We start from the raw sequence: 25,844 nt of genomic DNA, 5'->3' as shown, positions 1-25,844 counted from the left end.
GGCCCGGCTGGACGGGCGGCGCTTGCAGAATCCCGGGGACGGTTGCTGAGCCTGCCTGGGATCCCGGTCGTCGCGCCTTCCCCCTGACCGCTCCTAGTCCATCTGTTGGATCCCGAACTACTTAACCTGAGCCCGCGCCAGACGGGCGGGCTGGACTGAGAGGTGGGTGTGCGGGCCTCCGGGCGGCAGCAGGACCCCCAACGGGTCTGGGGGTGGAACCCGGACGTGTGGACTCTCAGGGTTCTGGGACTCCCTGATCTGGGAGCCCCTACCTACCCACGGGGCTGTAAGCCATGCGATAAGGTTCTGAGACCTCGGGGAAAGACGCTCACGGACCTCCAGGAGGCTCGACGCCCCCCAGGGGTGCTAGTGTCTGTGGGGGCAGAAACCCTGAGGAAGTGCCTACATTCCTCTGAGGCCCCTCACAATCTTCGGGGGCCCCAAACTGTGTGACAGGGAGCCATGGGACTGGAGCAGCGGCGGGAATCCCTGAGAAGAAAGAGACTTCCCTGAAAGTCCTATATTATGCATTAGGGTCCCCCCTCTTCAGGAGACATGGAGGAACTCAGAATGTCCACAGAACCTAAGTCTGGTGATTGCTGAGTGACGTTCTTGGAAGCTTACCCCAAAGTAGGTAGACAAGGGTCAAGGGCCCCAGCAGAGGGTGGCTGGGAGGTTGCCACCTGCCCAAGCCTATACAGATGGGAAAAGCAAGCAGCAACTTGAACAGGCAGGGTCCAACAAATCCCAACTGTGTGGACAAGGACCCCCAACTCCAACCCATTCACCAGATGGGGTGACTTGCCTGGTGACTGATCTGGGGATGGGGGAAGAATGACCGAGTGATGAATCAACAGGAGCGGGGGCAATCCTGGGGCCATTTCAGTCACATACGTTAACTAAGCACCTAAGGTGTGTCAGGCTGTGGGCCCTCAAATTCCAGAAAGACGTTAGGGCCTCAGGAGGAAGCAGAGCTGCAGTGGGAGGCTGGGCCAAGGTTTAGGGGGCCATTTTGATAGGCAGTGATAGGGCAAGGGGGAGTGTCCTGAGCCCCTGAGGGCACTTTGGAAGGGGACTTTACAAGCCAAGATTAAATCCATTCCCTGCCCTCTGGGTCTTTCGGATCCTCCTTACTCCCCGTGACAATTCTCTGCCCTCTCCAATCCTGTTTGCCTAAGTCCAGAAGCTGGACGGATCAGTTTTGGAAGGCACTTCCAGCTGGGAAACTGAATTCTAAGTGCATGAATTGGCAGGAGGAGCTGGGTGCCTGGACACCTGGCTTCATGCAGTCAGGACAGTTGGCATCAGAAGGAGGGCAGAAAGGAGGAGTGGAGAGGGGTGTGTACAGAAGGCTGTCCTCAAGAATTGGAAGACAGGGTGTTACCTCCAATGGCGTAACTCACCTAGGGGAATGAGAGCGGCAGAGGCAGCAAGGTCTTGGACATGGGCTTAGCCTAAAGCCAGAGGCTGAGCTTTTGGGGTGAGTGGGGGCTGGGCAGGCGCTGGGGATGGGTGGGTGGGGCAGGACATTGTAGAGTCTGGCGGGCACCCCCTGGTGGTGAGCACAGCTTGAGTGGGTCTTGCTGGGTCCTGGCTCCACAATCCAGGTTCCTACCCTCCCTGTTTCATGAGGCTGAGATATGGAGAGGGTCCAGCTTAGGCCACACAGCAGGCTAGCAGTCGAGTTGGCTGGGCTGAAACCAGGTACTTCTACTCTTGGTGTGTTGAGGTTTCCAGCACACTACCCTAGAGCAGAGGGCACCTCCCACGGGAGCCACATAACAGATAACAGGAATGGGACAGCAATGGATGATTGTGGGTTAGATGGGGAAACTGAGGCACAGAGCCCAAGTGCCTGTGGTTTCTAGAGGCCCCAGCAGGCCTGATGCATGTCTGTCCCCTGCAGAATTCCCTGAGCTGGTATCAGGTGCCACAGGCACTGGAGAACGGAGGGGACGGATGGAACTAGGGGCCAGCAAGATGGCAGACGAAACATTAGCTGGGCTGGATGAGGGAGCCCTGCGGAAACTGGTAAGTGGCCCCATCATCCCCACTATGAGGACAGGCAAGCCAGGCCAGAGAGGCAAGGCCAGCCCAGGATACCTCTCAGCTGACAAGAGCAGGTGACAGGGAGGGGGCAGGAGGAGGACTCAGGGGAGCAGGGCTAGGCCTGTTCTGCCTGGCCGAGGCAGAGGCCCTGGTGTTATGTACCTGTCCATGCCAGGTGCTGAAGCCTTGTCCCTCCCAGCCCCCCACTGCCACCACCTGTTTAAATAGTAACTGCTGAGGACTCGCCCATGTGCAGTCACAGGTGTGGGGAAGCTGGAGTTGCCTCTCCCAAGCAACAGCCTGGGCAGTGCCCACCCCTGGAGAATGGCCCAATGATAAAAGCAGTAGCAGTGATTAATAAGCCAGGACATAGCAGGCAGCAGGCTGGGTGCTAAGAACACCATCTCACAGAATGGTCCCAGCAGCTCCAAGAGCCAGGAGGACACTGTGGCTCAGATAGGTGAAATCACCTGCCCAAGGACACCCAGCCAGGAAAAGGGTGTGCCAGGATCCAAACAAACCCCAAAGAGGGTCATCGGGGACTAAGAGACCTAGCTAAGTCAAGGCAAGAAGAGCCCATAGAGAGAGACAGGCCTTGGGGGCCCTTATGAGCTCTGTGACATCTAATCTGTCATTTTCCCACTCTGAGCTTCAGTTTCTTTACCTGTAAAATGGGAGGTGGAGGAAATGTGTGTGAACATAATGTCTAGGTCCTATAGTTGGTATTGGAATGGAATGAGGCATGGGGCCTGATCTTGGGGTGGAAAAAGTATGGGCCCACTCTATCCCCTTTCCCCAGCTTCTCCTTGAAGCCCGCCGCCCCTCAACACACACCATGCACAGAGAGGCTGTGGGGCAACAGCGCAGGGCAGACATGTGCCCACCAGCAAGGGCAAGGAGCAGCTGAACTGGAGGAAGAACCAGAGCCCCACCTCCTAGCCCCTGACCCCTGTCCAGGGGGGAAATCAAAGATTTACCTTCTGTGGGAGAAGGAAAATGACCCACCCCACCCCCATACCAGTCCTCTGGTGGCAGGGGCTGGAGCCAGCCAGCCCAGCCCAGGCACTGGGCAGTGCCCAGCCACTGCCATCACCTACCCAAGGCACTGAGCCTCTGTCCTCGGACAGCACCTTAGACTCTGGGTGTCCGCCACCACCATAGCCAGCTGTGTGCAGCCTGAGGGAGATGGGTTGGGTTAACAAAGGTCCCCACCATGTCAACTCGACTTTCCTCCCATCAGGAAGTCGGAATCCCACTGCAGGTAACAGAGAAAAAGCCAGGTCTCCGCGCACCCCCTTGTCTAGGGGTCCATTCTGAGGCTCGGGGTTCTCCAGCCGCCACCCCTACCCCATGCGGGTTTGGGCGCTGGAAAAGGGCTTCAGAGAAGCCTGATCTGTGGTTGTAGTCCGCTCATCCTGGGCCCCCTCCCTGGGAAAGGACTAACGAGAACCCATCCCTCCTATCTGGACTTCGAAGACCCCCGAGGTGTTTCCCATTCCGGGGCTGGATCTTCCCCGCCGGGCGCCCGCCATTACTGCGCCCCGCCGCTGCCGAGGGTCCCGCCCTGCGCGCCGGCCTCGTGGCAGGAACGGGGGCGTCCCGGGCTGGGCTCCTCCCCGCGGGGCCGGGCCTTATAAGGGAAAGCTGACCCAAGCCCCAGCGTCGGGCCGATCTGGGGACCCGGGACCCGCTCCTAGCTTGGGCTCCCGCACATTCCTAAGACTAGGGTGGGGGCATCTGGGGACACGAACGCCACGTGCCGCTCCACCACATACAGGGACTCCCTCCTCCTCGGTCCCGGTTCGAGATCGGGCTCTGACACTCACTAGCTGGGTGACCTGAGGAAGCTACTTAAGTCTGTGAATCTGGGTTTCCTCTTTGTAGCGGGGATATTAACGCAGCCGGTAGCGGGAGACTTCCTGCCTGTCTGGCTCCGCGCTCTGCGCCTAGTGCGGGGCTGCGTGGGAGAGGCGTGGGCGGTGCCCCGGGCGGGGTTGTGGGAGGCGGGGAAACGGCGTCTGCGGGGCCCGCGGGCCTTCGGCGCCCCCTGGCGAGGTCCCCCATCGGTAACTGGAGCTGGGACTGAGCAAATGCTTGAAAACTCTCCTCCATTGGGCTGGTGGAGAGACTGAAGCCCAGGGAGACGCCAGGATCTGTCAGACATCCCCAGCAGGGAAGGTACAAAGTACCGGAGGCCCGGCCCCCGAGAGGAGGAAGCGCCCTCTTTCCTCCCGGGAGAATTCCACTGGGCAGTTTCGGAAATCGCCCCATCCCCTTCCCCTTCCCCCTGGTGGACAATGGAGCTTTGTACTTCCTTCCCTCCCTCCCACAGCCCCCTCCACTCAGGGCGGTGGGGCCTGAGAGGGCGGGGAACGAAGAACGCACAGCAGGGACACTGTGGGTGGACTTTTGTCCCCGGGCCCAAAGGAAGGGGTCATACGAGAGGGTGACCAGTGAGATGAGCTTGCCTATTTCCCCAGCCACTTAGGGGATCTGACAGCGGCTCCCATTTTCCAGATGGGGACACTGAGGCCCTCTGGTGTTGCAGAGGTGACCAAATATCCACATCAGTTTTTTTTTCAGGGACAAGAACTCCATCTCTGGAGCCCAAGGCACTGGTAAGGGGAACCCAGGAGATAAAGGCCTAGTAATGGCATCTCTGAGCCTCTTTACACTCTGCACAGAGGGGCTGGACCAGCTGTCCTTCCCCCACCCCTAGTCCCCAATCTCCAAGTGTGCTACAGAGGGTTCTGGGCCTGAGGCAAGGCCAGGACTAGGGGTAGGAAGGTGAGCCTCATTCTCCCCCAACCCTGTTTTGATAGGCCCCCCCTTAAGCCCCAGAGCATCTCTAGTCCAGGCTAGTAGTGTCCCCAGTACAGTACCAGGGTCCTCGAGGTACCCACCATAGCAGACAGACCCCAACCATAGAGCTATCTTCAGCCCAGGGCAGGCCCCAGAGTCACAGAGACCTGGGTTCAAATCCTGGCTCAGGTCATTTGACTGTAAGCAAATCACTTTTCCCTGAGCTTCAGTTTCCTCACCTGTAAGTTGAGAGTAATAAAGTGCCTAAGGTTTCTGTGAAGTTAGGACAAGGGGGCCAGTCAGCCCAGGATCTGGCACATGAGTTCTCGGTGAATATTACAGATGCCTCTGGGTATCTTGTCCTCATTTGCCCTACTTCTCTCTCCTCTCCTGACTGGCTGGAACCAAGCAGGGGGGTGATGCTTATGCATCCGAAGGTCTGTGGGGGAGTGGGGGAGCCCAAGTCACTGTCCCCATCCCCCCCTGAGGTGGGGGCCATTGTCCCATCTGGCAAGTGAGAAAGAAAAAGACGCAGAGATGTTAAAGATATGATCCTGACCACCCAGCCAGGACTGGATTGGGGCTGGAGCCAGCTGGGGGGGGGGGTCCTGGCTTGAGCCTCAGGGGACCTTCCCATAGCTCCTCAGGAATGTGGAGACTGAAGGTACCCTGGAGGGCTCTATCCCTACTCTCTTAAGACTGGGACAGGTGAGCTTGTGGCTAAGCTAGGCCAGCCCACACTCTCTGCTGAAGCCTATCCCCCTCCCCAAGCCCTCTCCCATGGAGCAGGAAGGAATGATGGGGGAGGAGGAAAGGAGCAGAGGGTTGTGGGGAGGTGGGGGCAGAGGAAATCACCTTCCTCTACTCACTCCCAGGTGGCTCAGACCCACACTGGAGGCTTATCTCTGCCATTATCTTCCTGGGGGCCCTGAGCCAGTCCTCTCTCCCTTGAGCCACAGAGGCCCTTTTGGGGGTGGAGGTGTGCCGGGGGCAACAGGATTGGCTGACTCTGCACAGAGAACATGCCCTTTCCTGGACCTGACTAGACCAGCCACCCCCAATTTCCCAGGGAGTGACAGGCTAAGAAGCTAGTGGGAGCACCTGTCCCCCATGGGCGCCCTCTCTAGGCCCCTGGGGGGACCCGAGTGCAGCTGCCATATCTGTCTGGGGGATTGGCCCTCCCAGTATGGGCCCCGGCCCCTTTGCCCCTTCAGTGGTGGCCAGGGCTGGACCAGTGCAGGGAAAACAACAGCCCCCAGCCAGGCAGAGAGCTGTGACTCCTGAGCGCCTGCCTCTGCCTCAGTTTCCCCATCTGTCCAGTGTGGAGGACACTGCCACTCACCAGCAGGGCTGTGGTCCTTTGGGACCATGGGAGTCTCCCTTTCTCACAGCCGGACTCCAGAGGCCTGAATCACCCTCCCCTCCCAGGGACACTGCTTCCCTGATAGTCGTATATTATGCATTAGGGTCCCCCCTCTTCAGGAGACATGGAGGAACTCAGAGTGTCCACAGAACCTAAGTCTGGTGATTGCTGAGTGACGTTCTTGGAAGCTTACCCCAAAGTAGGTAGACAAGGGTCAAGGGCCCCAGCAGAGGGTGTCTGGGAGGTTGCCACCTACCCAAGCCTATACAGATGGGAAAAGCAAGCAGCAACTTGAACAGGCAGGGTCCAACAAATCCCAACTGTGTGGACAAGGACCTCCTCCTGCCACGACTCCCTGGCTATTGGGGGTTTGATGAAGGCTCTGAGAGTCAGGAGTTGAGTCACAGAAAGGAGTGCCTGGCTTGGCACCTGGCACAGGTGAGTGGTTGCTGGCTGCCCATGCTATGAACTGTAGCACACGGTGGGCTGTCCAGAAGCCCTGGCTGTGTCATCTGTGTTTCCCCAAGGCCAAATTTGGGTGGGCAGGCAGGCACATGACAGGCTTGGGGAAGAAGGAGTGGAGACAGACCACTCATTGTGCCTTGGGACGAGCTGTGGGCAGCTGGTGCCTGCCCTCCACCCTGGCATCCAAAATGACCTGCCCCTCGCCCCCGCCTGCCCCACAGTTGGAAGTCACAGCAGATCTGGCAGAGCGACGGCGCATCCGCTCGGCCATCCGGGAGTTGCAGCGGCAGGAGCTGGAGCGCGAGGAGGAGGCCCTGGCATCCAAGCGCTTCCGTGCCGAGCGGCAGGACAACAAGGAGAACTGGCTGCAGTGAGTGGTGGGGGCTGGACATGCAGGTGGGGCAGGATGTGCCAGGGCTCAGCTCCCGTTGTACAGGCAGGCACGAGCCAGGTGACTGCTCCCCACCTGGGTGGGCAAATGGCAGGACGGGACACATTTGGAGTACACAGGGATGTTTGTGTGCACGAATTACTGGTCACGGTACTCTGGCCACACCCATGTGGACAGCATATCTGGTTGTGTGGCGTGAGCGCTGCTCCATGGGCGTGCACATGTCAGCGTGTAGCCAAAGGGTGTGCACAGCTACATGCCCGTCTGCCAAGGTTCCGGGTACCCTGTCCTGGCCTCCACCCTCAGCCCACATCCTCCATGACCTGCCCCTGGCAGTGGAGCTTATGGTCATGATGTCCCGGCAGCTCTCAGCAGCGGGAGGCAGAGCAGCAGGCTGCTCTGGCACGGCTGGCAGGACGGCTGGAGTCCATGAGTGATGTGGAGGAGCTGACCGCGATGGTGAGGCCTAGGCCAGGCAGGGGCTGGGGGCTGGGCAGGTGAAAGCCTGGACCGCACAGCCCAGTACCTTGCCCTGCCCCTCACACACAGCTGCGAGGTGCTGCTGAGTACGAGGAACGCAAGCTGATCCGAGCCGCCATCCGCCGCATCCGGGCCCAGGAGATTGAGGGTGCGTGCCCTGCCCCGGCCCCACCCCTGCCCTGCTGTATGCTGCCAGCAGCACCGCCTGGCCACTCACCAGACACTCTTCCCTCTCCTTCCAGCTGCCACCTTGGCTGGGAGGTTGTGCGGCGGGCGTCCCAACAGTGGCTCAAGAGAGGACAGCAAGGGGCGGGCAGCACGCAGGCTGGAACGGTGTGAGGTAAGGGGTGCAGGCCAGGTCCTGAGCCAGGGATGCCAGCAGCACAGAGCACCTGTGTGTTTTTGCTAGACTGGGCCTTAACTGAGGGTCCCCCACCTTGTGTCTGGGAGACACTGAGGCTCCATCTCTGGCCCCTGCCCACTCTCCCAGGCAACCTCTGGTCACATGTCCCCACTCTAGAGTTTGTCTCTACCCAGGCCTCCCCTCAAAGCCAGCTTGTCTACACTGCTCCCAGTTTCCTGTCTGTCTCCTATGACACCCTTGTTAACCTCCTTGCTCGCCTTCCCACCTCCACATCTACCTTGCACCCCGACACCAGTCATCCAGCCTCCACTCAGCGGACAGAGGGATCTCCCTGAAATGCAAATCAGACCCTGGAACCTGCCCAGCTTAAATCATCCCAAGGCTTCCCCTCCCCCACCAGACAGCCCACATCCTTACCTTGGCTTATGAGGGCCTGCATGTCAGGCCCAGGCTGTTCACAGAGTCGACTCTATTCTCCAGGGAGTGTGGGTGAGAGGTCAGGCCATGCAGATTCCCAAAGTGGCCAGCAGAGGCCACTGGATCCCTAGTCCTGGCAGGACTAACCCCAAGCCCCCTGATTAACCAGGCTGAGGCCAGGGGTCAGGGTCCTCCACTCCAGGAATCTAGTAAGTCTGGGAATTCCCAGCAGGTCTCCTGCCATCCTCACCCCCCAGCATTAGGATCCGGTCCTTTCTGAACTGCCCTTGACTAGGCAGTGCCTGGAGGTTGGGAAGTGAGGATCAGAGAACCGCCAGTGTGGTACCAGTGACGTACTTGTGCAGGTGTGCCTGCAGGAAACCATGCCCAGCCCCTCTGCTTTGCATGCCCTGCCCTGGTGCCTGCCAGCCCGGGGAGCCTCGGCCGCATCCTATGGGTCTCCCGCAGGTGCCGAAGCCAGAGGAACAGGAGAAGCAGGCAGAGGTCCCAGTGCCAACCCCAGCCCCTAGGAGCACCAGCCGGGATGTGACCACAGTGACACTCCTGCTGCGGGCCCCACCTGGGGGCACACCCAGCCCACCTGCCTCACCCGAAAGCTCGCCTACCTCTACTTCTCCCGAGCCTCCACTGGAGCCTGCCAAGGGCCAGTGCCCTGCTGCCGAGGCTCTGGGCAGCCCCGAGCCACCTCCCAGCCCGCCCAGGGCTGCCAGCCCTGAGCCCCAGGAGCCTCCGGCCACCCCCAGCACTGAGAGGCAGGTGGTCAACAAGGTGAGTCTGGATGAGGGGCAGAGATGACAAGCAGGACCGCTCCTGGGTGTGGGAGTCAGGCCCTGCCATGCCATGTCTTCCTGCAGCTCCTGCCTGGCCGCACGGAGCCCCCTGCTGCCCAAGGCCCCGCCAGAGATCCCTCCAACACGAAGAGAGCAGGTGAAGTTTCCAGCAGGGATAGCTGCAGGCATCTGCCTTCCCGGGCCTCCCCTTCCCTTCCTCGAAAATGGGTGCTTGTGCCTAGACAGCTCCAGTCCCCGAAGGTCCCGGCCATCTCTGACACTCCTCCCACTGCCCCTGAGGTGTCCCCGCCCCCGGCCTGGCCCACTCCCCCACCCATGGCCAGAGGCCTCCCCGCAGCCTTGAAAGGCAACAGGCCTCAGGCACATTCTTTTCCCCAATAAGGGAGTGCGCCCATCTCCCAGCTGGAGCCGCATGGGCAGTGCTGTCCGGGGGTGTCCCCTGTCCCCATCAGCAGGGAGGATCTGGGCACCCTTCCTCCAGCCCAGGCCTAGCCCCAGCCCCCAGGAGTGTCCAAGTCATCTTGGGGTCAGTGTGGGAGCTAGGGGGAGGGGCCTGTAAGAGATGCAGCTGAGCGGGAGGCTGGGAGCTGTAAGAGGTGCAGGAAGGGCCTGGGAGGCTGAGGAGGTACGGAAGAGAGGACTATGAGAGGTGGACCCCACCATCCACTCTCCTTTCTCTGCCCCTACATGGCTGCCACCGCCTCCCCCTGCTGCCAGACCTGGCTGGACCCCACCTCTGCCAAAGCTCCCTGTCTGTGCTCAGCCCCCGCCAGCCAGTCCAGAACCGAGGTACTGCCCGTTCCCACAGCCTCAGGTGCTGGGCAGTCCCTGTCACATCAACCACTGACAGGTCTCCTGTCCCTTCTAGAGCCCACCCCTCTTGCCAGCGGACCTTCCCGTTTCCAGCGAGCTGGCTCCATACGGGACCGCGTGCGCAAGTTCACATCTGATTCTCCTATGGCTGCTGGGCTCCAGGAAGGCCCAGCCCGGGCAGCCCTAGGTCCCTCGACCCCGGCAAGGCTCTCAGGCCCCTCCCACATCAGCACCACCCTTGCCTCCTCCTCCAGTGGCCCCTCCTCACGGGGCCCCAGTGACACCTCCTCCCGGTTCAACAAGGAGCAGCAAGGAACAGCCCGGCCCCTGGCCCAGCTTCAGAGCTGCCCCCAGGAGGAGGGCCCTGGGGGGCGGGGTTTGGCTGCCAGGCCCCTTGAAAACAGAGCCGGGGGGGCCGTGGCCCGCTCAGAGGAGCCCAGTGCCCCGCTGCCCGTGGCCGTGGGCACTGCTGAGCCAGGGGCCAGTATGAAGACCACATTCACCATTGAGATCAAGGATGGCCGGGGCCAGGCCTCCACGGGCCGGGTGCTGCTGCCCACAGGCAACCAAAGGGCAGGTAGGCCTCCCTGCTCCCCATTGCTGGGGACCAGTGCCTGCAGCTGCCAACCTCTGCACATAGGACAAGTGCTGCGGCCGGGACTCAGGGTGTCTCCAGGGGGTACGCTGGGAGCAAGGGGTGCTGTCAACCTGGGCTTGCATGGCCCTCACCCCACCTGATCCTGACAGTCATCCTTCTCCACCTCCAGAACTGACGCTGGGGCTGCGGGCGCCCCCCACCCTCCTGAGCACCAGCAGTGGGGGCAAGAGCACCATCACCCATATCAGCAGTCCTGGGACCCTGGCCCGGCTGGGCAGTGTCACTCACGTCACCAGCTTTAGCCATGCTGCCCCTGGTAACCGAGGAGGCTACAGCGTCAAGGTGAGCCCTCCCTCACCCACCAGCTTCACCCTTGCCAACCTCACAGAGACCGTTTCAGGCTGTCGGGCTAGCAGGGCTCCTCTGTCTGCCCTTCCCCTGCTGCACACCTGAGGAGATGGAGGCCAGAGGGAGAAGGTGGCTGCCCACAGTCCACAGATAGTTGGTAGCAGAGCTAAGGTCAGACCCTCACCCATCAGCCACTGGATGTGTCCTAAGCTCACTCTGTACCAGCTTTAAGCTTCCCACATGCTGATCTCCAGTCCTTACTCCAAAATTGGTTGGTTCATTCCTTGTGAACAGATGAGAAAACTGAGGCTCCGAGAGGGTGGTAAGGGCTTGCCCACCCTTCCTGTGGCAGCCCCAGTGCCCCTGCGCCTACCCCATCCTGGACCTTGGCTTCAAGGTGCAGAGCCGCTCTTCTGCTCATCCAAGATCAGCCCGGCCTGTTAGGAGATTGGAGATTAGCGATTACCATCTGCGTCAACATCTTGGGGGGAGGTGGGAGAAGCATTGATGGGGGGACAAGCAGGAGGTGTCAGTCAGGTGAGGCAGCAGCCTAGCAGGTGCCACGGGAACTGAATACATCACACCCTTCCATTATTCATTCTGGAGCCCGGGATCAGCTGGCTGGGAGCTCAGCAGGGGAAGGGATCCCCAGCGGGCTGCCCAGCTGCACAGGTAATGCCCTCTGCGGTGCACCAGGGACTGAATGGGACTTTAGCCGAGGTGAGATGGTTAGAGCCAGCTTCGGGCCTTCTCAGGGGTGACAGGGAGAGGGTGGGAGCAAGAAAGCACCCTTCCCCTCCCAGAGCAGGACCTAACTGCTCTCTGCCAAGGGAATGAGGAGAGGACAGCTGAGGCCCTTGCAGTGGATGGGAGGTGCCACAGTGAGCCTGGGTCCAATACCACCAGCTTGCCCCAGCTTCTTCATCTAGAACCAAGGGGAGGCAGACCCTGTGCCCAGAATGCACTTGTTCGAAGTCTGCGGTTGACCTGAGCACCAGAGGCAGGCAGAGGACATTTATCTCAAGGACAAGACACTTGTTACAGCAGACTGCTCAAAGTCCCACCTCTCTGTGCCTCCATGTCCCCTATCTGTTCAAGGCTTTCTGAAACAGCATGGCATGAGGGCAAACAGTGCAGGCTTGGTGTATGACAGATTGGATCCTCCCAGCTTACGTACATAGTGGCCCAGACGGACCCATTCCTTGCTCCTTGCCTCAGTTTCCCCACCTGTGGGGCATGGGGCCCTGGCCTCAGTGATCAGAACCTCTACAGACTTGCTGCACTGCTGGTCTGTGGTCTCTGCAGGGCCAAGGCCAGGCCTGGCGGTCAGCCTGCTGGGGCAGGCCACCCCTCCCCCACTCCCCCCTCTAGAGGGAGCCCAGAATAGGTTTCTATTTGGGCTACAGCCCCAGCTGGCGGGTGGCGGGCTGGGAGGCCAGCAGGGGCGGGGCAGGCCCACTGCCCTTGCCTTCGCCCTCAGGCCAGCTGCAAAGACTCTGACACTGCCAGCCAGAAGCAGCAGTCCCTACCACTGTCCCCATCGTCACCCCACCATAGAGCCCCTGCCTGCACCATGCCGGGGGTACCAGGGCCTGGGTCTGAGCTGGCCGCAGCCCTGGAGGAGCGATTGGGCCAGGCGTTGGAGGAGCTGCGGGCAGTGGCTGAGGCAGGCCGGGCAGCAGTGACCCAGGCAGCAGGGGCAGCTGCCTCGGCCGTGGAGCCAGTGGCCCGGGCAGCTGAAGAGCTGCGGGCGGAGACAGCAGCACTGAGCCGGCGGCTGGATGCACTGGGCAGGCAGGTGGAGGTGCTGAGCCTGCGTCTGGGGGTCCCACTCGTGCCTGACCTTGAGCCTGAGCTGGAGCCTAGTGAACTGCTCCTGGCTGCTGCTGACCCCGAGGCCCTCTTCCAGGCGGCCGAGGATGCTGGGACCCCCGTGGCCCACCCGCCTGCCTTCAGCACCCGCCGCCGCTCCTCTGCCGGCCCAGCCCGCAGCAGCAGTCTCGTAAGTCCTGATGGGTTATGGGGAGAGGGGTGGTTTTCAGACAGGTTCTACCTCGGCTGAGTGACCTTAGGTGTGCCACCACCTTCTCTGATCCTCAGTTTACCTATGTGTAAAGGGGACTGGGGAGCTAGTGCTCCAAGACTGAGGCGAGATGGTGCCAGGCTCCTGGCCCTGAGACACGCGTGGCGGCTGCCCTGGCAGCCCCTGGCCAGGGCCCAGCCCCCACCCCCTGCCCCAGCCAGGCCAAGCCTCCCCGAAGCAGCTGCCACCTCGGCTCTCCTTTCCCTTATAGCAGGCAGAGGGGCCCTGCCAGGAGGGGAGGGGCTGTGATAGTGGGGCCGGGGGCTTGTCTGCAAGGGGCTGGGGAGATGCCCTGGGAGGGGTGGGGGGCTAGGTTGAAGCTGGAGGCCCCTTAGAGGGTGGTTCACAGTTGGGGGGTGGGGAGCAGGGGTAAGCTTCAGAGAGGACTTGGCTCTGGGCAGCCCCAGTCAGACACCTGGTCAGGAGCCTGTGGGCCCTGGTCCAGCCCCCTTGGTGTGTTGGGAGGGGGGCATGTGCTGCCTGGGCACTGGCCCAGGAGGACCCAGGCTTTGGAAACAGGCAGGCCAGAGCACAGCCTGCCTGGAGGGGTCTGGGAATGAAGCAGCAGAAAGAACTCGGGTTCAGGAGCCAGGCCCCCTTCACCTCAGACCCCAGGCTGCAACACACTTATGGAAGGACTGTGGGCAAGTCATGCAGTAACCCTGAGCCTCAGTTTTCCCTTCTGTTAAATAGGGACAGAAAATTCCTAGTGCTCATACAGTGCTTCCTACTGAATGGAAATCACTGTCATTGCCACTATTAATTGTATTAAGACAATTTTAAGACACGGGAGGCCCTACAACAAGGCTCTCAGTGCCACTTTCCTGAGCCGTCACCCACATGGCTGTCCTTGGTTAGGCAGTCTGATTGGCTAGTGGTATATCAAAGGCTGTGTCAGAAGCCCCAGGGTCTGGTCTCCTGTCCTTTGGGGGCATGGTTGGTTTTATCTACACCCCTGCTTAAAGTCCATGCTGTCTCCCCTCCCCGCAGATGGAGCCAGAGACTGCAGAAACCCCATCTGCAGCAGTGGAGGTGGCCAATGGCACCCAGCAGACCCGAGTGGACAAGGCACCAGAGAGGCGAAGCCCACTGAGTGCTGAGGAGCTGATGGCCATTGAAGATGAGGGTGTCCTGGACAAGATGGTATGGCCTGATCTGGTGGATGGGGGATTGGCAGGGAGCTAGGCCAGCAGGCACCAGGTGGGCAATGACAGGGGCTCTATCCGCAGCTGGACCAGACTACAGACTTTGAGGAGCGGAAGCTCATCCGGGCTGCGCTGCGTGAGCTCCGACAAAGGAAGAGAGGTAGAGCGCCTGTTGCCCCAACCCTAGATCCAGCTCCCCACTCACTGGGGTCCGTTTGTGGATGCTCCAACTCAGTAACTGCCCTACCCAGTGTCTCCTTCTCTCCACTCGGCTCTTCCCTTCCCTCCTTCCCCCTGGATCCAGCTGCTCCCTTCCCTGGCTGCTTCTCTCCCGCTAACGAGAACCAGAGCCAGTTTCTCTTCTCTTTCCTAGACCCGGTTACCCTCTCCCCCAGCTACTCCTCCTTGGATCCAGTTGCTTCTCCAAGTACTGCCAAGGACTCCTTCCCTGAATCCAGATACTCCCTCTCCCAGCTGCTTCTCTCTCCGTGGGGTCCATAGATGGCCACCTTAGCCTCTGCCTCCTACCCGCTTCCCCTTCCCTGGACCCAGCTATTCTTTCTTTCAGTTTCTCAATTCACTTGCTTCTCCAGACACTCTCAGTTCCTCCCTCTCTCGAACTAGCTGCTTCCTCCAGGGCCTGCTGTTGCCACCCAGCCTCCACGCCCACCCACCTGTTTCTTCTTTAGGCCCAGTTACCCGCTTTGCCAGCTTCTCTCCCAGCTACCCTTTCCCTGGATCAAATTGCTTCTCAGATACCTCCAATTACTCCGTCCCTGGATCTAGACATATCTTGCTTCAGCTGCTCTTCTTCCCACCAAGACCCATTTGAAGGTCCGCTCCACTACTGCCCTCACTCAGCTTCTTCTTCCCTGGACTCTGCTACTCCCTCCCTGGATCAAGATACTCCCTCTAGATTCAGATACTCATCCCCACAGAAACTCCCTTCTTGGATCCAAATATTCTCCCTCTGAGTTCAGCTATTCCATATCCTCTCCTTTCTGAGTCCACACCCCCATTCCCTGCCAAGTTATGGCTATCCCCTCACCCTCAGCTACTCCTAAAGAGGGTGCTTGTTCCCTGTGTCTTCAGTGTTGCTAACCAGTTCCCCTCCATCCCATCTTATGTGTCCCGTATGCCCGTGCATATGTGCTGTGTGGGTGATGGTGGCCCTTCTGGGCACGCATGGGGCATTCCCTGCCCAGATCAGCGGGACAAGGAACGGGAACGGCGGCTGCAAGAGGCACGGGCCCGGCCCGGGGAGGGCCGTGGCAACACGGCCACCAAGACCACCACACGGCACAGCCAGCAGACAGCCGATGGCTCAGCTGTCAGCACTGTTACCAAGACCGAGCGGCTCGTCCACTCCAGTAAGGGGCCAAGCAGGCTCAGGGCTCAGGGTGGGAAAACGTCCACCTCACTGGCCCCATGCCTCTCACACTCTTCCTCTCGTCCCCTGCCCCTGCAGATGATGGCACACGGACGGCCCGCACCACCACGGTGGAGTCGAGTTTTGTGAGGCGCTCGGAGAGTAAGGCCGCCCGGCATCTGCCTGTGCCTGCTTGCCTGCCTGTCCGCCTCCTCAGGCTCTTCCTCAAACTCTCTCTCCGAACCATTTTCATCTTTGTGTCTCTGTACAGCCGTCACTTTCTCTTCTCTGCCTGCGACTACCACCATCCCTCCACCAGCCTCCTGCCCCATCTCCCACATCAAGCCCAGCACCTCACCCCACTCTCCCTCCTCTGTCTTGCAGATGGTGGTGGCAGCACCATGATGCAAACCAAGACCTTCTCCTCTTCATCATCCAAGAAGATGGGCAGGTGAGCACAGGAACCCACTCCCAGACCACAGAGGAGTCAGTGCCACAGGGGAGCTCACTGCACGCCCATTCTACAGAGGGGCAGACCAGGTGCTGGGAGGTGAGGGTGTACGGTCAGGGAGGGGCAGAGTGGGAGGCAGACCACTCCTACTCCCCTTGTGATTTCACCTAATCCTCAGCTGCACCATGGGGGAGGCCAGAGATTTGCTCAGGGTCTTAGAGGGGCCTCCCCACTACACTGAGCTGCGTGCTGGCCCTGCCACTTCCCAGTGTCTGCAGACCACATCCCATGTCACAGAGCACCCTTACACTTTAGCCCCATGAGGGTGGGGTGCACCCTATGTTACCGAGGATGTTGGGGCAGAATTCAGGATAGGAGCCAGAGGGGTCCAGGGACTCTGAGTCAGAGACCTATGTTCAAGCTCTTGTGCTGCCCTCCATGCCCTCTGAAATTTGAGGCCCTGTTTCCTCATCTTTAGTGGAGCTGGTAAGGGTCCCTCCATCCTCTTATGAAATTTAAAATGACACATAAAAAGGGCTCAGTAGACATGAGGTATTATTATCATGACTGTTACCACGTTGGTTGTCATTATTAGTTGGTAGTGCCCAGAATATGAACTCACCAGTAACTTGACAATACAGCGAGCCTTTGCAGACAACTCCCCAGGGGCCAAGTCTGTTGAAAAGAGCTTGGCTTCCATCTTCTGGTCATTTGAACCTCAGTCTACTCCTCTATAAATTGGGTTTGATGAGGACACCTCCCTTGCTGGTCTGCGTTGCTGGTCAAGATACCGCAAGAGTGTAGGGTTTGGAGCGCAACAAGACCCCTCACTTGGTGAGGTGGGGTGGAGGCATAGGAGCGGCCCTCCTCGGCCCTAACAGTCATCTCCCCACCCCCTCAGTATCTTTGACCGGGAGGATGAGGCCAGCCCGCGGCCTGGCAGCCTAGCGGCGCTGGAGAAACGCCAGGCGGAGAAGAAGAAGGAGCTGATGAAGGCACAAAGTCTGCCCAAGACCTCGGCCTCTCAGGCCCGCAAGGCCATGATTGAAAAGCTGGAGAAGGAAGGCGCCGCGGGGTGAGCATCAGAGTGGGGAGGGGCGGGGCCTAATGACTGCAAGGGGCGGGGTCTGGATAGTGGTGGGCGGGGGGGGGGGGCAGAAACGGGAAGAGCCAGGCTGGAGCTGTGGTGGGAGGGGCCTGAAGGTAAAGAAGGTGGGCCCAGCGAGTAGGCACCCCAATACTCCTGTGACCCTGCTCCTGACACCACCCCTGCAGCAGCCCTGGCGGACCCCGTGCAGCTGTGCAGCGCTCCACCAGCTTTGGGGTCCCCAACGCCAACAGTATCAAGCAGATGTTGCTGGACTGGTGCCGAGCCAAGACGCGTGGCTACGAGGTGAGCTCTAGGAGACCAGGTGGCCCAGCGGGCCACCCCTCCTCTCTGACCCTCGCTGCTCCCATCCCCCAATCCCAACTGCAGTCACCCTCACAGCCACCATGCCTGGCAGGGAAGATGGACATTCCTCTTCTGGGATGAAACAGACTCACAGAGGACACATAACATGCCCTTGATTCCAGAATAAGTGATTAAGTGGCAGGGCCTAATGAGGGCCCTTGGATGGTGGGGATGGTTCAGGCCAGACCCCACCCTTGAAGTTCCCTCCTCATTGCTCTGTGGGGGGCATTGGGTAAATTTCTATACATAAGGGAAGGAGTGATGAGGGCATGACCATGGCCTTAACTAGGTGGTACTGGGCCTCTTGGTTGCTCTGTCCCCTAAGTAGCAGACATGGGAGTCAAGGAACTGCTTTGGAGGAGGTTCATGTTCCCACTGCTCACCGGCTGTGCAGCCTTGAGCAAGCCACAGGGCCTCTCTGAGCCCTGTCGCACTAGGTCTGGAATGCCACAGTACTGGAGGGTGAGGGGCATGGGGAGCTGACAGTCCTCTTACTACCCATAGCATGTGGACATCCAGAACTTCTCCTCAAGCTGGAGTGATGGGATGGCCTTCTGCGCCCTGGTGCACAACTTCTTCCCTGAAGCCTTCGACTATGGGCAGCTCAGCCCACAGAACCGGCGCCAGAACTTCGAGGTGGCCTTCTCATCCGCTGAGTAAGTGTGGGCCCCAGCCCTGCTGGTGTCGGCTGGGTGTCTGGGGCTGGGCATCTGGGCCAGGCCCATCTGCCCCAAGGCCCCCTGGAGCTGGCCAGCCACACTGTCATTCAGCGATTGAGAACCCCTTCCCCAGAAAGTCCCCGTCCTCTTCCACCCCACCCACCTGCTGCTGAGCGTGCCAGGTGCCCGCCGGAATGAAGGAGCCGGAGGCCCGCCTACCAGCCCGGGCCAAGGCCCACCAGGTGGCCCTGTCCATATCCCCTCCATCCCAACCCTCTGCCCCCTTCTCCCTCTCTCCCTCCCTTTCTCTGTCCTGCTCTCCTCCCACTATCACCAGAGCTTCCTGCTCCCACGGGATCCCGGCTGGAGATTCCAAAAGGAGGCTCCTGGCCCGGGCCCCGTGCCCGCCCAGCCTATATAGGTGTTGCCAGAGGCTTATATAGGACATCAGCAAGCCCTCCACTTTGGAATCGTTGCCCCGTCTGCTCACTTCACCCTCAGCACCCTCCTCCATCTGTCTTCCCTTCTCTACCTTTCTCTTTCTGGTTCCCCTAGAGTTTTCCTCTTTCTCCTCCCTCCACCTCCTCTCACGCCTCCCTCACCCCCACTCCCTGGGGCACAGCCCTCCTCTCCAACCTTGGCGTCAATGCCAACACCATTGCCCCCACCCCGCGTTCCCTCCCGCTTGCCCCGAGAGTTCTCTGCACCTGTGACTGATCTGGCCCCCACCCCTGTCTGCATCGCACACCATTAGTGATGGGTAGTGAGCGGCACGTCCACGATGGGGAGGGGGCATGCGGGGGGCTGGCAGACTGCAGCACTGAGAACGTAACTGAACTCATGTCTCTGTGTGTGTGTGTATGTGTGTGTCTCTCTGTTCTCCTCCCCTCTCTCTTCTCTGCCTCTTCCCCACCTACCCCGCTCGGGCCCCATCCCCTGCCCCTTCCCGGCCCCCTACCCTCCCCAGGACCCATGCGGACTGCCCGCAGCTCCTGGACACAGAGGACATGGTGCGGCTTCGAGAGCCTGACTGGAAGTGCGTGTACACGTACATCCAGGAGTTCTACCGCTGTCTGGTCCAGAAGGGGCTGGTAAAAACCAAAAAGTCCTAACCCCTGCTCGGGGCCCCACGGTGAGGAACGCCGCCTTGCTCGCCTGCCCAGTTACGCCGGAATCTGCTCAGTGGGGCACAGAGAGAAGCTGGGGAGATGGCGGGGGAAAGAAAGGGGAACCTGAGAAGAGCCAGAAGGAGCCAGACATGGCCCTGTCTTCTGGTTGTTCAGGACCTAGCAGTCAAGAGCATTCTCCTAAATGGGCAGTGATGGCCCAGGTGAGCAGGATTGAGGTGGAGGAAGCCCAGGAGGCCAGGGGAACCCGGAGGAGGCACCTGGCCCTGTGGGCAGGTCCAGGACAGTGATCTGAAAAAAGTACAAACTAAGCTGGGATCTGAATGACCAATTCAGGCTAAAGGAGGGAGAGGAGATACCCAGCAGAGGGACCAGCCTATGTACGCGGATGGGGTCAAGGGAGCTGGAGGCCATGGTACACCCAGGAGGGGAAGGAAGTTTATTTAGTCTGGGTGAAGAGGGAGGAAGGGGTCACAGTCAGGAGTCTGAACTTCCTTCTGAGGACAACAGGAGTCATAAAAGATTTCCAAACAGAGAAGGGATGTATGTGGTCTGGTGGCATTCTAGAACAATCCTGGGGTGAGGCCTGGATGAGGGAGGGAAATGGAGGGGACAGACTAGACAGCTAGAGAAGCTTAAGTGGAGAGATGGGCTTCCTGATGGATCTATTGGGGAGGGAGAGAAAGGATCAGGGAAGCCTCTCCGGCCTCCAGTTTGCACACTGGGGAGTTGGTGGTGCCATGCTCCAAGTTGAGAGGCTCAGGAGCAAGGCCAGTTTAACAAGAAGATGTTTCTGGTGGGGATCCTGGATTCCCAAGCCAGCTGTGGCATTTCCTGTCCAGATGCTTGACTCCAGGGCCACAGTAGAGAATTCAGATCCTGAGCTAACTGCCCATTACAGACCAGGAGCCCAGAGAAGGAGAGATTTGGGCTCAGAGAGTGCTAGGGGGTTTAGGTCAGAGCTGAGGCCAGAAACTGGATCTCTAGACCCCCCAATTAGCAGCTCTTTTCCTTGCCCCATCACTTTCCCCACTCATTTTGTAGAGAGAAGAAAAGACAAAGGCCCGGAGGGAGAAGGGGGATTGCCTGAAGTACCTGAGTCAGGGACAGAGCTAGCAGTGCATTCAGATGCCCCTCGGGGCCTGGAACCATTGTAGGGTGCAGCCCGCATGTGCACACATACGCTCAGAGAGGCCGTGCAGGTGAGGGGAGGATGGGCTTGGTGCTGTCTCCAGGTCATATATGGACTTAGGAACTGCTGCCCAGCAGGCCAGCCTGGAGGGAGAGGGGCCCAGCCCGGCCTCGATCCAGCTGGAAAGTGTGACTCAGCCGTACTGTTGCTCGAATAGCCTGGTGTTTGGCCTGTCACTGGGGCAGCTGGAGCCCTGAGCCGTGAGCCCCGGTGTAAACAATGGCTTTATAAGGTCTCCAGGGAAGACACCAGAGGTGGGAGGGAGCTCCATGTTGGGGGAGGCCGGGATCCCTGGGGAGATGGCCACAGCTGGAAGAAGCTACAGAGAGAGGCTGCCCCTTTGCCATAGTACAGCTGGTGAAACAAGCCCAAACTGGGGCCGAGATGACCCCAAGGGCACATAGCACATCAGCAAGAGAGTCAGGAACCTCTCACTCATCCTAGTTGCTTCCCAGGATTCAAATGAGGCAAAGAATGACTATACTGTTGCTGTAAAGATGGGGAAACTGAGTCACAAGGCAGGGCTCCTCTAGCTTCCAGAGCTGGCCAGGAGTGGAGCCTTGACCTAAACAGCTCTCCTGCTTCCCAGGACTCCCTGAGAGAGTCCTGGTGAGCTGAGAGTAGGCCCTAGTCCTACCATGGTTTGACCTTGAAGGTTTGACCTTGGAGGCACAAGGTAGGAGGTAGTCCTGGGCCCTTGAGTATCTTGGAAACAGGAGCAATTCCTGCCCTTGTGCCTTCTCTGCCAAAGAAAACTCGCTTAACAGCATTGACTGTTTACTGTATGTCAGGCATGGCAGATGGGAGGGAGCAGGGTAGAAGAGGTCTTGCTCTGGGAGGGAGGGGAAATGAGGCTGGGGTCACCCTCCTGGCACTGTCAGTTGCTTAGTAGCTGCAGCCCACTCACCCTAGAGTGAGGAGAGGGCTTCTGCAATATGGAAGAAGGGGCCCCAGGCAGGTGCCAACACCCAGAGCTGGGGTCTGGATGCCATCAGCCCAGCTTTTCACCGACTAAGCTGTGGAGCTCGAAACAGATGACTCCGCTGCTATGTGACTCAGCTTCCCTCTGTGGAAGGTGCATCTAGCACTCTGGAAGATGGATAGAAGGGTGGTCCTGCCCCTGAGCATGACGTAGATGGTTCAGTCTGTATTGATTGGGACACTCATCTGCCTCCCCTGCCCTACCCAAGGGGGTAATAAGGGTTAAAGAATGGTCTCCCACACATACACAAACACCTCCCTGGACCGCAGGGTTGTCCTTTGAGACAGACAGGAGTTCCCAGGCTGCTCTGCAGGAGGTGCCAGGCCAGGGAGCTGGCAGATAATCTGGGGCCCAGAGGGTCACTGGAGAGGAGGGTCCTAGATGCAGGGAAAGATTTGATCCCCTTTAGGTACAATGGTCCAAGTGAGAGGCTTGTGCCAGCTGGTGTGCCATTGAGGGTGAGGAGACGGCCCGCCCTCCAGAGAGGAGTGGGCGGGGTCTGGAGTCAGGACGTCCGCAGGGCTTGGGGTTGAGACCCCGACACAGCACCGGGTCCGCTGGGATGGGGCAGGGCTCTCTTCCACTTCCACATACCTGGCCTGACTCCCCACAGGGGTGCCTCCAGGCTTGGGTGGGTGGGGCCTGGGGTTTCTGCCTTCCTGGAAGGCTTTTCCCCCATTCAGTTGATCAAGAGTCGAGTTTATGGAAGACCAGGAAGCTGCGGCATTGGAAAGACCTCCGGGTAGAGGGTAGCCGCAAGAGGCAGGGCCGACGCTGACAACGACCCCCGTGACCCCTCCCCGCAGGATGCTGGTGGACTGCGTGCCCCTGGTGGAGGTGGAGGACATGATGATCATGGGCAAGAAGCCCGACCCCAAGTGCGTCTTCACCTATGTGCAGTCGCTCTACAACCACCTGCGGCGCCACGAGCTGCGCCTGCGCGGCAAGAATGTCTAGCTTCCCCGCCCGCACGGCCGCCCGCGGCAAGCTACCCCCACCATCCAGGCACCATCCCCTCCCCTGTGCGCCTGCCCACCGCTGCCCTGTCTGTCGCGACACCTTCCCACGCATACACACGCAGCGTTTTGATAAATTATTGGTTTTCAACGACTCTGACTCCTCTCTGCCTCCCTTGGGGGTTTGAATGGAGGGCAGCTGGGCGAGGTGTGCCCACGTCCCCACTCTGGCAGCCAGGCAGCTGGGGATGCGGGGTCTCCCAGGGGTATTCCAGGAGCTCCTATTGCTCACCCGCCCGCAGCAAAGAAGGAGTCGAGTTTCAGTTAAGGCGAAAGGGGATTTAGTGGAGCTGGGGAGGGAAGAAAGAAGGGTTAGGAGGAACCCTCAACTCCAACCCTGCTGGCTCGGGGACGGGGCGTCGACCCTCAGCGAGGGAGGTGCTCCCGGGACGCTGAGCGCTTCATTCTGTCCCCAGGGCTCAGGCAGGGGGGTGCCGCGCTCCCAGATCTACAGGTCACCGCGGTCAGGAGCGCCTTCCGCGGGCCTAGCGGGCGCCCGCAGGTATTCCGGGGGCACAGGCTCGTCGGGCGCCGCCTTGCGGTAGAAGCCGAGCTCCTGCACCAGCGCGTTGATCTCCTCGCGGGTCATGTCGCTGAGTGGAATTCGCTGCAGCGGAGGTGGGGCGGAGTCAGCGCGCAGGGCCCCGCCTCTCGCCCCGCCTCCCAGTCCGCCTCCCCAGGCCTCACCTCCAGTTCCTCGAAGCGGTGGCCCAGCAGCACGAGCTCTGGGTCTGCCCCCGGGAGGTGTTTCATTACCAGGTTGTGGCTGGAGATGGTGTTAAGGTGGGTAGTGGTGGAGTGGGCGGAGGCAGATGGGGTCTCCCGGGGCCTTGCTGATGTGAACAGCACTACCTCGTCTGCCCAGGGAGGGTAGGAATCCCCATTGACACTTGAGGAAATGGGGTTCAAAGAAATCAGAGGGTCTCCCTTCGGTTCCTGTATCTGTGACAGTCATCACTAGTCAATTTCTGTTGCCAACCCAAGACCACCTCAGAATTCTCTGGGCAGCCGCTCAATTAACCCTATTTGTCAGGTGAAAACCATTTGTCATCCTGATCTGTGAAGTTAAGTGGAAGAACCTTCTCCAGATCCCCTCCCCATCCTCCCTCCCCCAGCACAGTAGGCGGATACTAGAGTGGGATGTCCTGGGTGACGAAGGCCTTCACCTGGGGAGGAACCATAGCATCAGACCCCACCCCACTCCTGGTACCAACAGGAAGCCCAGTGAGGTCACACAGCACTCAGGCTGTGCAGGAGAGCAGGCTCCTGATTCCCAGCCCAGGGATCCTCCCCTACCCAGTCATTGGGACCATGTTGCCCCTGCCCCAGGAGGCTCAGAAGGGACAGAGCTGGGGACCCCTTACTTCAAACTCACCTCCTTCAAACGATTCAGCTGTCATCCCCCACAGGTCTGGAGGGGGACAAAATGGGATCGGTCAAGAGTCCTTCACGTCTCCCCTCACCCTCACTGCACCCTCCTCTCCCAGCTGGGAGTTGAGTGGAGCTGTGGATTACTCCCTGGAAGAGCAGTTCCCAAGGTGTAGAGATGGGGATCCCTTGTGGGCAAAAGGGGGAACTCTGTACAGACCGGGATGCTGAGGCCTAGCAAAACCAGAGGAAAAGAGGAGCAAGGCCAGAGTCCCGAAGGGCACTCACCAGCCTTGGGGCTATTGCCTGCACACCATACTGACTGTTGACTCTCTCTCAAAGCCCAAAACAAATGGTCACCCTACTCCTCTCAGGAAGTAGAGACCTGGACCTGGCCTTTGGCCTCTAGAACCTCAGGGTGGAGGCAGGCCAGAAGGAAACGCTCAGAACTTCCCTAAGAGGCCCCATTAGAGACACCTACCATCTGGTCCCTACGTCACTCCATTCAGAGCTAGCCCTCCCTGCCACCTGCGGCCTAACCCTACAGATCACCTGGTTGCCCAACAAGGGAGGGTGGGAGGGCCCCTCCCTGTACTCTCCAGGGGGGAGCTACCTCCCAGCAGGGGCCTAGACCCTAGGACCACCCATTCTAGTCCTCCCTCCTCCTCCTCTTCCTTTTTTCAGACAGAAAACTAAGGCCCAGAGAAGGTCTGTGAGGATCCAAGTCACACAAGAACACAGGGACCTTGGCGGGGGCATTTCCTGGCAGGGAGTGTGGGGGAACTGATGCAGAACAAGTGTTGGTAGGGCAGTTACCAGCCCCCTTCCCTGGCTTTTGCCTGGTGAGGGGAGGCTCCAGAAGACCTTCCCTCCCCCAAGCAAAGGGAGAGAGACCAATCGGAACTAGGGTGGGGAGGAATTCCAGGAAAAAGAGGATTGATGGGGGGATGGGAAGTTGGGCTCCAGAGGGCAGATTTGGGAGTCACCGGCCGGAAGAAGTTAGAGGACAGGGCCAATGCGGAAGAAGTTAGGGGACAGGGCCAATGTGTCTGGAGCCCGCTGTCCGGCGGGGTGGGGAACTGGGAAGAGGTTCAGATTTCCAGATGGCAAGATCGGATGTCAGGCTTCCACAGTGGATGCTGGGGCGTTCTGAGGCTGAAGAGTGGGAGGGACAAGTCCCAGCGGACTGGAGGGAGTCGGAAGGGTCCTGAGGTCAGAACGGGTGGTGATCCCAAAGCTAAAGGGTCATAGGGTAGGGCGGCGGTTGTCCCTAGGCAGGGGGCCGGCGCACTCACCTCTACCCGGGCTCGGGCCAGGCCTTGTAGACGGTTCCAGTCGGGCCGGAAAGTGGTGGCGGCGGCCGCGAGTGCCGCGAGAAGCAGCAGCAAAGGCGGCGGAGGCAGCGGTAGGTGCATTGAAACCGGGCCGAAGATGATCCGCAAGCTGGAGGTGAACCGCCGGGCCACTGCGCCACGTCTGGACCCGAGGGCTGGCCCTGTCCCCGCTCGAGGTCCCGCCCCACTGGGGACCACGCCCCCAGCTCTCGGTATCCGCCCCAGGGCCGGCGTGGGGGCCTCTCGCGCACTTCCGACGGGGTTTGGGCTCCTCTCTGGCCCTCAGCCCTTTACTTTCCCGTCCTGAGAATGTCCACCCAGCCTGTGCTGACCGAGAGCGCTGACGCTCCGACAGGATGCGGCCAGACAGTTCCCCCTCACGCCGGCAGGTGGCGCAAGCGAGATGCGGACGGACACGGGAATTTCTGGGCCAGACGCTCGACTTGAAAACGGGGAAATTAAGGCTTAGAGAATCCTTGTTTGTGTTTTTTATTTCTCTGGACGAAATTCTGATGTGGGTTTCAATTCTCTGGAGCACATGTTGTGGCTAAAGGAATATTACGTCGTACTCTGTAGGGGCTAGGAGGATAAAAGGGTTAATACACAATAGAAAGCTCTTTAGAACAGTACCTGGCGAGGTACCTTAAAAAGGGCCCCATGAACTCCGTTTTACAGGTTAGGAGACAGGCTCAGAAAGCTAAGACGATTAAGCTGTGGATCTGGGGTTCGAACTGAAAATGTCCTTTTGCTGATCTCCCCAAAC

The 25,844-nt window shown here is 59.7% G+C and overlaps 2 protein-coding genes across 10 annotated transcripts; one reads left to right on the top strand and one right to left on the bottom strand.

Moving 5' to 3' along the window:
• Positions 1 to 9: 9 nt before the first annotated feature.
• On the top strand, positions 10 to 22,473 carry SMTN (smoothelin). Of its 9 annotated transcripts, XM_072953527.1 has the most exons (22): positions 11 to 162; positions 1,907 to 2,031; positions 6,901 to 7,049; positions 7,436 to 7,529; positions 7,620 to 7,698; positions 7,793 to 7,890; positions 8,800 to 9,120; positions 9,207 to 9,279; positions 9,861 to 9,932; positions 10,012 to 10,533; positions 10,724 to 10,896; positions 12,812 to 12,904; positions 13,976 to 14,128; positions 14,215 to 14,290; positions 15,336 to 15,500; positions 15,599 to 15,661; positions 15,884 to 15,950; positions 16,852 to 17,025; positions 17,226 to 17,343; positions 17,908 to 18,059; positions 19,030 to 19,194; positions 22,170 to 22,473. In XM_072953527.1, the coding sequence occupies exons 2-21, from the start codon at positions 1,960 to 1,962 to the stop codon at positions 19,172 to 19,174; spliced, it is 2,859 nt and encodes a 952-aa protein (XP_072809628.1). In that variant the 5' UTR covers positions 11 to 162; positions 1,907 to 1,959; the 3' UTR covers positions 19,175 to 19,194; positions 22,170 to 22,473. The 9 variants fall into 9 exon arrangements, with proteins under 9 accessions (XP_072809623.1, XP_072809625.1, XP_072809626.1 ...); XM_072953522.1 differs by having other exon boundaries at positions 10 to 162; positions 15,599 to 15,950; XM_072953524.1 differs by lacking the exon at positions 19,030 to 19,194 and having other exon boundaries at positions 10 to 162; positions 10,012 to 10,635.
• A 170-nt stretch (positions 22,474 to 22,643) lies between these two features.
• SELENOM (selenoprotein M) lies at positions 22,644 to 25,426 on the bottom strand. The gene is made up of 5 exons (XM_006218041.4): positions 25,043 to 25,426; positions 23,755 to 23,790; positions 23,511 to 23,545; positions 23,067 to 23,145; positions 22,644 to 22,986 (listed from the first exon to the last, which is right to left on the bottom strand). Exons 1-5 carry the CDS (start codon positions 25,160 to 25,162, stop codon positions 22,828 to 22,830), a joined length of 429 nt encoding a protein of 142 aa, XP_006218103.2. The 5' UTR covers positions 25,163 to 25,426; the 3' UTR covers positions 22,644 to 22,827.
• Between the last annotated feature and the right edge of the window lie 418 nt (positions 25,427 to 25,844).

This window comes from Vicugna pacos, chromosome 32 (genome assembly GCF_048564905.1).
Source record: "Vicugna pacos chromosome 32, VicPac4, whole genome shotgun sequence".
NCBI lineage: Eukaryota > Metazoa > Chordata > Mammalia > Artiodactyla > Camelidae > Vicugna > Vicugna pacos.
Note: the sequence above shows the minus strand (reverse complement) of the source record. Positions and strands in the feature narration are given on the sequence as shown.

Coding starts and splice junctions, on each gene's coding strand:
- SMTN (XM_072953522.1), top strand. CDS start 1,960: ATGGAACTAGGGGCCAGCAAGATGGCAGACGAAACATTAGCTGGGCTG. Junction 7,891..8,799: donor GCAGGCTGGAACGGTGTGAG/GTAAGGGGTGCA, acceptor GGTCTCCCGCAG/GTGCCGAAGCCAGAGGAACA. Junction 10,534..10,723: donor CACAGGCAACCAAAGGGCAG/GTAGGCCTCCCT, acceptor CTCCACCTCCAG/AACTGACGCTGGGGCTGCGG.